Source organism: Aplidium turbinatum, chromosome 2 (genome assembly GCF_918807975.1).
Source record: "Aplidium turbinatum chromosome 2, kaAplTurb1.1, whole genome shotgun sequence".
NCBI lineage: Eukaryota > Metazoa > Chordata > Ascidiacea > Aplousobranchia > Polyclinidae > Aplidium > Aplidium turbinatum.
The window spans coordinates 43,645,783-43,656,422 of record NC_137473.1 but is presented as its reverse complement, the minus strand read 5'-3'; the positions used below and the strand labels follow the sequence as shown (position 1 = coordinate 43,656,422).

At 38.7% G+C, this 10,640-nt stretch overlaps 1 protein-coding gene across 1 annotated transcript; it reads right to left on the bottom strand.

Annotated features, from left to right (window-relative positions):
• Nucleotides 1-1,730: 1,730 nt before the first annotated feature.
• LOC145764320 (uncharacterized) lies at nucleotides 1,731-10,112 on the bottom strand. The gene is made up of 3 exons (XM_082575938.1): nucleotides 8,986-10,112; nucleotides 2,581-3,343; nucleotides 1,731-2,216 (listed from the first exon to the last, which is right to left on the bottom strand). Exons 1-3 carry the CDS (start codon nucleotides 10,110-10,112, stop codon nucleotides 1,731-1,733), a joined length of 2,376 nt encoding a protein of 791 aa, XP_082432064.1.
• Nucleotides 10,113-10,640: the final 528 nt, after the last annotated feature.

Below are 10,640 nucleotides of genomic sequence, written 5' to 3'. Positions count from 1 at the left end.
CTCTATCGTCAAGCAGACCTGTAATATTGTGTATATTCTCACTGCACTGACATGGAAATGTGGTTCATTTCAATAGACTTTCTCACCAGTTTAGAAAACAACACAAGTGTAAGTATCCGCAAACACAGGTCTATCATTTCTTAGCTACACCTTTGCTCGAAATGAAAGCCAAAAGTGTTAACAATTTCTAATAAAAAAAAAATATTGGCAATGAAACATATCAAACATATCGGTCACGACACGGTAATACCATCGTACAAAATTTTGACTGTTTGAACTTTGCTGCCCAGTACCGCGCAGATAAAACCAAAACTGTAGAAATTATTAATTTCCATTCAGATTTCGTCATCTGGTAACATTATTGTTTTTCCCCATTTTTTTTTTATCTGGCATCATTACTTGTTCTGTCAACCAAGGTAAAAACATTGTAATAATTGTAAACAAAAGCAATGTAAAGCATTTTGAGGATCAGGTGTTCAATTATTTTTATTCAAGATTATTTCATTCCAAGGCAAAGCTTTCATAATTTTATGCAGGCATTTAAGTCTTGGTTACAAGAGTAGGTGCTCACTGCCTACCTACAATCCCTCCTCGGTCTGCCTGAACCATACTTGCAATTGTTTCTTGTTGTTTTTTGATTTTATTGAGCTAGCGAGTTGGGATAAAAACTTGATTTTGTATAAACTTACAATGGCTTTAACACGACAACTTAAATCCGTGGTACACATTCATTTCTCTAGCTTGTTTTTTTCGATAATGAAAAGAAACTCAACACAAAGGCAGGCAAAACTGTGTCCAGAAACAACGGCTCCCGGCACGCAGCAAAAGGCGATAATCAGTTGTGAAATCTCTTTGCAGCCAGGCAAGCCACGTCACGCGAGATACAGAAGCAACGCAAATTCAATGTCAACAAAATTTCATCACAATTTCAATTCTGATCAAGAGGGCAATTGACCCGCCGGAACATTGCGGCCCCTAATTATGGTACATAATTACAAACAAAAGTTGAAGTAGAAGGGTCGATTCCCGAAATGCAATACACCGAAAGTATGTACATCAAGCTACACAGAAACGGTGACTATCCTTTTATAGCAGTGCAAGGCACTGAGATACCCTGGCCACAATGGCCTGGCGAATACTTACACAATTAACGATTAATATCTACGTTAGTTTCATGAGACACACACAGTAGCAAACAAATCAAAGGCACTACACAGTAACTAACTAGCCACTTATGATGACGTAAATCACTGAGATCGCTGGTGAATACTTACACGATTAGTATTTACATTATTTTCATGAAACACACAATAGCAAACAAATTAAATGCATTACACAGTAACTAACTAGCCACTTATAATGAGGCGCTGTGTAGAGCATACGTTACTAGGACATGTTGTTGAGTTACGCATATTGGGGCCCTGCGGATGACACATAGAGATACGCAGGTTAAAAACAGATTTGCGCGGTACACATCTACAATACACTACAAATTTAAATGAAAGGCAAGGGTGGTACAGATACCTCTACGACACCCGCTAACACCAGACCAGGGCGGGGCCGGGTCCAGAACGCAGTCAAGCATCCCCCACAGGAGCAACGCACGATATATCCCTTAGGACCAGATCCACTTTGACCTCACCCGATGCCTCATCCACCACTGAGACTGCCACCCTGACGCGCCGGACAATCGGTTTTCCTTTCCTAATTTGGGGGATGATCTCATGGACTCACCCCAGACGGTACCTCCCTCTCTTAGTTATATCTTCTGGGGAACCAACCACCACTAATTGGCCAGGCTGTAGGTTTTCCACCAAACTGGCCCACTTTTTTCTACCCTGCAGGGAAGGTAAATAGAAAGAGATCCATTTCTCCCAGAAACTGTGAGATAGAGCCAGGTTATACCTACAGTCTCTCCGCAACTCATCTCGGTCATGAGGATTTCCTACTGATGAAAATGGGCTCAAGAAGGAGTTAAGGAGTGCGGCTGGGGTGATAACAGTAGAATCCTTAGGGTCATCATAGACAGGGACTAAATGTCTTTCGTTGACTATTCTTGTGGCACTACCCGTAAATGTAAGAAGTTCAACAAAGTTGGGTTTCTGTGATGAGTTCCTAATAACGTGGGAAAAGGCAATTTTGAATTGCTTGACCATTGCTTCCCAGGCCCCTCCCTGGGCCGGGGCATACGGAGGAATGAACTCCCAGTTAATTCCCTTTTTTCACAAAGAAGTTTGAATTTCAGAAGACTCCAAAATTTCTGGTAGTCTTTTAGCTGCCGCTTGAAATGTGGTCCCGTTATCTGAGTACATGTTACCTATAGATCCACGCAAGTCTACGAATCTGGTAAATGCTAAAACAAATTCACTGTAAGATAGGGACGTCACAAGCTCCACATGGATTGCTCTACTCGCAAGGCAGGTAAATAACAAACCCCATGCTTTCTTTTGGCTTCTTCCTTCCACAAACGTCATTGGACCAAAATAATTTACGCCACTGTTGAAGAAGGGTTTGTTATAGGCCGTGGTTCGTGATAATGGTGCAAAGAATGTTTCACCGAGGAATTATAATACCATTTACAATCCAAAAACGTTGGCGAGTAGATAACAGTGTCTGTTGCACACCACAGTGATAGCTATCACAATGAGCGTCAAGGACAACTAGCCGTGTCAATGCGTGCCTCGAAGGCAAAATAAGAGAATGCTTCGCATCGACAGTTATTTCGGGAGACTTACTTAAACGACCTTCAATACGAAGTCTCCCCCGTGTGTCCACACAAGGACGATACTTTTTTAGAGAGCGCAACTCTCTCAGGCACTGTTTATCAGCGCCAGCTTCGCTCGAAGCAAGACGTTTTGTTACCACATCGATCGACTCTGCCAGACCGTCACAACTTAACAAATCTCTATACACTACTTTCTGTACGTAGGAAACAACCCTATTTAAAGCGTCTTCTAGATAAGATGCATTTAACTTTGGTTTTACATACCCATGTTTCTTGCATTTGGATACAATGAACTCCGTGAAAGCTACAAGATAGGCGGCTCTCTTTTTCAACACGTACAAAGTAGGTGCGGTTTTGATCATCTTGCTAATGGAGCCAGTTGCATTTTCTCTTACCGTCATCTCCGGCGACAGTTCCATTTTACGAATAGCAGCATCTGCTCCATTCACCGTTGGGACCTCGCCTTCCTGCATGAGAAAAGATGGACCGCTCAACCACATCTCTCTGGAACCTGTTTTGGTGATGGCGTTCGGTCTGGTTCCAACGTCTGCAGAGTTGAGATGTGTCGGACAGTAATGCCATTCGCTCACCTCTGACAAGAGTAAAATACGATTTAACCTATGAGTATTAACAAACTTGCATAATCGTAAATCAGGGTTTCTGATCCACTGAAGGACAGTATTCGAGTCACACCAGAAATGTTTTCTAAGATCAGGCAGGTGGAGTGCATTAGCTGCCTGGTTTAACAGCTCCGTAGTATTAAGCGCGGCTACAAGCTCCTTTCTGGCAATCGGCCATGCACTTTGATGCTTGAGGACAACCCTACTTTTGCCAAAGACAAAGGATACACAAGGGACTCCCTTACACAGCCTACGTATATACACCACGGAAGCAAAGGAGTGATTGGAAGCATCACTGAATCCATGTAACTGATATACGATATCATCTGCGAAACATGGCTCGGTGTTTACAAAATACCATCTAGGTATAGAAAATTCTTTCAGCAAATCTAAAGAATAAAGCCACGACTTCCATTTTTTTATGTAGTCGGGTGGCACTTCGGCGTCCCAGTCAAGACCTTCAATAGTTAAACGCTGCAGAATTAACCTAGCTTTTAGGAAGAATGGTGCGCCGAACCCTAGTGGATCGAAATTTTGGCCAAGTTGGCTTAACATTAAGCGACGTGTGTACTAGACCTCCCCAATCCCCGGACTTTCTTTTGTTTTCATCTATATTGTGACTTTTCTGCATGGGTTTTCAATGCTGATTTCAAAAATATGCATAAAAATTTGTTTTGATCAACGTCTGGGAAGTTATTCGCTGTTGCTTAGCAACAACTTTTCAAAAAAATTACAAAAATCCCCTTTAAAACCCCTTTACTTTTAACCTAGTATGCTAATATCTAGATTATCTGAAAGCATTTCTTCTGCTGAAGAATTAAAAAAAAAAATTATTAAAATTGGACAATCGGTACCAGAGCTATGACCGTTTAAGTACCCAGATTATGCAGTCACGCATGACTGATTTTTGTTAATTTATTGCCAAATGATACTAGAAAAATGGTGAAAGTTGCTGTCAAGGGGTTTTTGGGGGTAAGGAGTTCAAAAAATATATTAAAAAGTGTCTCAGAGCAACAGAAAAAAAGTTATTAAAAAATTGATACGAACAGTCATGCATGAATGATTTTGTCGCTGTCGCTTCATTCCTGCAACGAGATGGATTCCTTAGGCACCACAAACGTTAAATGCCTGGAGTCATATACAGTATAACATGGAACCGATCATCTCAATGTAGCTAACATCTGGGTACCCATTGCACTTGATGTTAAAATACACGCTTCATTGCTCGGAAAGAGCTCTGATCAAGTGCAAGATGGTCACGGTCCGCCACAATTTCAATAGCATCTCTCACCCAGCATAATGTAGTCTATGTATCTAAATCATAAACAGACATGTTTATGGTTATGGTTTGTCTGTTTATGGTTTAAAAGAGTTACCTCTCTACCCAAATTGTATCTAAATCATGTGGCAAAAAATGGATTAAGTCAGCTGAACTTAACGATAACCTTCTGTAATGCATTTCAGGTTTCACTATTGATCAGTTAGCATTTTCTACTTGTATCTTGTATGATTATATAACGTATTGTATACACTTCTACTGTCTAATATTCCATGTGTATTCATGTATCCATCATGGAGCTGAGGAAGAGTAAAATGAACAATGGTGGCTTGCTTGGTAATTTGCAGCCTTTAAAACATTTTAAGGAAGGACAATTTAGACCACCTACTGGAGATGTTCTTCAGAAATACATATATCATCTTCAATTAAATCCTCGCAACCACCAGAGTGGGAAGCTCGCAGCTTGGGATACAGCAGTATGTCTAGCAAAAGTATGGCAGCCTGCTTGCATTCCACTGATGACAAAACAAAATATCCAAAACAAAATTATTCGTTTGGTTGATGAATACAAGAAATACAAACATGCCAAAAAGGAATCTGCTGCCTTAATTAAATTTCGAGAAACACTGACAACACGATTTATGATATCTGCTAAGAATGCCAAAAATTTTATTAACAAAAACAAAACATTGCTACCAGAAGGTAAGGCAGAAGGTATACAGTTTCTTAATTACTTGAAACAAACCAACCAGCATCTCTTGGACCTTTTGATAGAAAGAGGTTGAAATGCTTCAAGAATTATGCATTGAAGAATCGAATAAAGGTAATAAAGTATGATGTATGTTTGTTCCCAGTATGCTTAACAGCCCAATGATTTTTAAAGTAACATTCCGATTAATTTTTGATACGGATGCATAAACAAGACATTTTTTACAGATAAATGCAGATTCTCAGCCATCTACCTCAGGACTTAATTTACTCTCCTCGTCATCTTCTGATATCATCTTTCCAATAAATTAAGTCGAATCTGCACTGAGAACTGCGCAATGTTTCAGCTCTCAATTTACAAACTTTCTTTACATTGAGTCAACGTCCCCAAACCCGCGATTCATGTCTACATACTCTTAAGGCATAAATAATGTGTTTTGTCTGCCGAACTGCTACGAAACAGTCGGCCCGGTATTTTAAGGCTTCAAAATGTGACATAGCCGGTCATCTCTACTAGTATGGTCATGGTTCCTAAGACAAAAGTTATATCAAAAGTTGCTGCACCGAGCATCAGCAGAACTGGACGTGTTTATCAAATTACTGATGCAGAGTTTGCGTTTTTATCTTAGTGGAAGCTGTAATTTTCTATTCATCATCATTGAGTGCCCTCTCTTTATTTGAGGGTTGGCTGCCACTGTACTAATTAGCGAGAAATCTTTGTCAAACTATCGAATCAGGGTTGATCTCTAAGTGGTTAAAACTGGTTTTGACCACTAAGTGGTTTAAACCTGGTTTTAACCGGTGAAACCTAGGTTTAAACCGGTTCAAACCCAGAAAAATATTTTTATGTAGTGAATGGTCGGCTACCTGGACTATGGGCTATTTAGGAAATATAAAAGCAGTTGTGACCATTTTGATATGCAGGCCTCGAAATAGCTGGCGGCCATGGCCGCCTGAACCTGGGTTTTTTTTTCGGTCATTTATCGGTCATTGACCGATTTTTTAGCAAAATGTCCGAAAAAAATATAGTCAATTCGGTCAAAATGTCCGAAAAAATATATAGTCAATTGACTATATATGACCAAAAAAATAAAAAATGACCGAATGTTTTCAAATCATTTCGGACAAATGACCGAAAAGTCTCAGCGAAAAAAAAAAAACCAGGCCTGAACTTTCATTAATGGCCGCCAATACCGACCTGTCAGGCAGTCACAGATGGCTGCCTGTAAAATTCATACGAAAGATTATATTTATCTTGGATTTTTCTCTTGTTTCAGCACCGCCAAAAACAAGACATCAAACAGCGTTAAGACTACTACCTTAATTACATGTCGTGCTACGTCTTATATGCTACGCAATGGGAGGGCAAATGTTGCGCAAATTTTATGGCAACATTGATGGCAAATGTTTTTCATAAAAAAAAAATGTTGGAATAAATTCTTGTACTTCAGTTGGCTATGCAGTATGCAAATGGTTTATCGTTCTACCAAGCATTTTTTGGTTCATCAGAAACTTATTTTTAGAATTTTCTCGATAATTAAAATAACCACGCAATTGAAATATCAATAATTAAAATACCAACTGATTGAAATATCAAAAATAAACAGAGAAATTGAATATTTTTTGTTCCAAATCCAGCATTTAGGTTATTGTTGATCAAAACAAAATATAGTTGAACATCATTATTAAACATTGAGGGTAATATTTTTAATTCAATTGAAAAGCAACTTGATTCATACACTAAAGGGGTTTTGACCAGTAATAGGTGGTCAAAACTGCCCGGTTTAAACCGCCCCTGTTTAAACTAATCAACCCTGCAAAATCTTGCACTCATTATTTTGGTTTCTCCTTGACTTATTATTGGCACTTTTTAATCCTGATATATTGCAGTTTTGTGTATGCTCTACATTCAATCTACATATTTTGCAACAAATTACATTTATCTTTTACACATGAAACAGATAGCCTGGATATCTTGTTACTCCAGAACATTTACTATGATTGACATCATAATGCATATTGCATATGCTGTGTGATCATGTATTTTTTATTAAAAGTGCATGGAGAATCGGCAGAGCCCTATTTATGGAATATGCATTTCGCTCTGCTACTGTAGAGCATCATTAGTGCCTTAATTCAAACAGAATAAAATGTGATCTTACTGATCATGTATTAGGTACCATATTACACTTCAAGTCTATTGATTGAAAACATTGTGAATATAGCAATGAAACATTTTTGTCAATTGCAGAAGTTTGAAACAAAACGTATTTATCATACTTTTGCACATAAAGCAGGTAGCTTTTCGTGACAGTTTAGCATTGGTTGGGGGAAAAAATCTTTTTGCAGATTTGAGATATGGGGCATTGAAATGAAGCACCCCAAAACTTTTGTTCAATAAAATAAAGTGTTTCCCTTTGCTTTTTTCACAAATGTAAAAGCATATTTGAATTCCTTGCCCCAAAAACTATAAGAATACATATTTTCATTATTTCTGTATCTTATAAAATAAGAATTATAAGCCATTTTTGTTTTTGTGATGCGAAAATAGCGCCTCTAGTGGCAAAAATGTAACTGTCGATTTCTTGAAAACCGCTTGATGGATTTTAACAGCGTAAATGCCAATCTTCATCTTTTCCCAGTAGCTCTAACATATTAAAAAATGAAGAAATTCTGAGAGGATGGGTTACAAAATTTCAAAATTTTGACTGTATTATAATAGAATGACCCATACATGAATACACACGGAATATTAGACAGTAGAAGTGTATACAATACGTTATATAATCATACAAGATACAAGTAGAAAATGCTAACTGATCAATAGCGAAACCTGAAATGCATTACAGAAGGTTATCGTTAAGTTCAGCTGACTTAATCCATTTTTTGCCACATGATTTAGATACATAGACTACATTATGCTGGGTGAGAGATGCTATTGAAATTGTGGCGGACTGTGACCATCTTGCACTTGATCAGAGCTCTTTCCGAGCAAAGAAGCGTGTATTTTAACATCAAGTGCAATGGGTACCCAGATGTTAGCTACATTGAGATGATCGGTTCCATGTTATACTGTATATGACTCCAGGCATTTAACGTTTGTGGTGCCAAAGGAATACATCTCGTTGTAGGAATGAAGCGACAGCGACAAAATCATTCATGCATGACTGTTCGTATCAATTTTTTAATAACTTTTTTTCTGTTGATCTGAGACACTTTTTAATATATTTTTTGAACTCCTTACCCCCAAAAACCCCTTGACAGCAACTTTTACCATTTTTCTAGTATCATTTGGCAATAAATTAACAAAAATCAGTCATGCGTGACTGCATAATCTGGGTACTTAAACGGTCATAACTCTGGTACCGATTGTCCAATTTTAATAATTTTTTTTTTAAATTCTTCAGCAGAAGAAATGCTTTCAGATAATCTAGATATCAGCATACTAGGTTAAAAGTAAAGGGGTTTTAAAGGGGATTTTTGTAATTTTTTTGAAAAGTTGTTGCTAAGCAACAGCGAATAACTTCCCAGATGTTGATCGAAAAAATTTTTTATGCATATTTTTGAAATCAGCATTGAAAACCCATGCAGAAAAGTCACAATATAGATGAAAACAAAAGAAAGTCCGGGGATTGGGGAGGTCTAGTGTGTACTTCTCCAAAGGTCGAAGATAGCACTTAATGAATAATGAATCTGACTCAGTTTGCCACACGCAACCTAGAGTTTTTGCTACTGGTAAGTCTGTATCGTCTTTTTCCAGGTTGACATCGCGAAAGGAAGAAGCTAACATCTCCTTTTTGAAGTTGGACAAAACATCCAACGCCCCTTTGTTGGCACTCCATTTCACCAAACTAAAGCCCCGGCTATCGAACAAGTCAATGGCTTCTTTTGCAATCTCACTGACCTCATCAAGGCTATTTCCAGAGAATATCAGATCGTCCATATACATATTTTTTCGAATGGTACTCAGGGTCAGGTCACTGGCTCCAGTGGGGTTTTGTTCCATCATTTTTTGAATAGCTAAGCAGGCGATGTATGGACTGCTTTTAATTCCCCAAGGGTGTACACAAAATCTAAACGGAATTACTTTGCCCTTTTCGATATCATTATTCTCAAACCATAGCAAACGGAACAAGTCGCGTTGTTCCATTGGTAATTGAATCTGGAAGAAGCACTTGGTTAGGTCTGCCATTAGGCCAAACTTTCCCAATCTAAAGCCAGCCAGAACTTGTGTTAAAGGGTTTATTATGTCTGGGCCCGACAAAATCACATCATTAACACACCTACCCTTAAACTCAGATTTGCCGTCATATACCACTCGCTTTTTTGCTTGGGATGTCACAAAATATGGTAAGTACCACACACATGCCGATGAGTCGTCGTCGTTTACCGGCTCAATGTACTCACTGGACTGCATTTCAGTCATTGTGTCTACTAAGAATATTCGAACATCAGATTGCTTTAAAGCCTTTCGTCGTAAGCTCAGAACACGGTCAAGAGCCAAAGAGTGGTTATCCGGTAGTTCAAAGTCGGTTTTTAACGGTACGGGCATTTCAAATCTCCCATCTTCAACTTTCATTTGCGTCTCAACAAATTTTTGTGCTATGACATCATTGCGGGACAGTTCTATCGTTTCATCTGTTAGGGTTAAATCCTTTATTACATGTTTTAAACGACTGATTTCAATCTCCTGCGCATCAAAACTGTCAAGACTAAGTGACTCCTCAGCGACGTTACCATTAATGGCAACACGACGTACTTTAGAATCACCAGAGATCATAGAACCTCAACCTCCCCTAGCCAGCCAGCCTAGTGGGGTTAAAATAGCATGGGGCTCTTCCCGAGTCATGCCAACACGTTCTTCTATTACTCGCATCAAGTAAGCATGGTCATTTCCGATGAGAATATCGACCGACATTTTGTTAGGTAACGAAATCAATTCAACATTATCGAAATGCGAAAACCTATTTAAGTCTTGATGCTGCGGCAATGTTTCGACATGGTCACTCCAAGGTGCATTTACCACTGCTTCCACATCACCATACAGTTCGTCAGTAACTAAGGATTGGATATTAAATTTAACCAGATCAGAGTGTATTTCTTGTTTGCCTGCTAGAGTGTCCATGCGGAAAGATACTGTTTGCATTAAGCCCTGGCGGGGATGTCATAACATGTCTAGTTTCACGGCCATCATCTTTAACTAGTGGTAAATTACATCTCTCACTTTTAAGATCTTTCCTTACAGTTAAGGGGCATGTTTGTGACGGTTTCACAACCTTTTCTCTATAAAAATCATGTTGATCATAAT

Bases quoted from the DNA above. Each gene is read 5' to 3' on its own strand.
- LOC145764320 (XM_082575938.1), bottom strand. From the start codon at position 10,112: ATGATCTCTGGTGATTCTAAAGTACGTCGTGTTGCCATTAATGGTAAC. The intron at 3,344-8,985 runs GTACACACTAGA...TAATACTCATAG, and splicing joins TATCTTCGACCTTTGGAGAA to GTTAAATCGTATTTTACTCT. The intron at 2,217-2,580 runs GTAAATGGTATT...TTGTGAAAAAAG, and splicing joins CTCGCCAACGTTTTTGGATT to GGAATTAACTGGGAGTTCAT.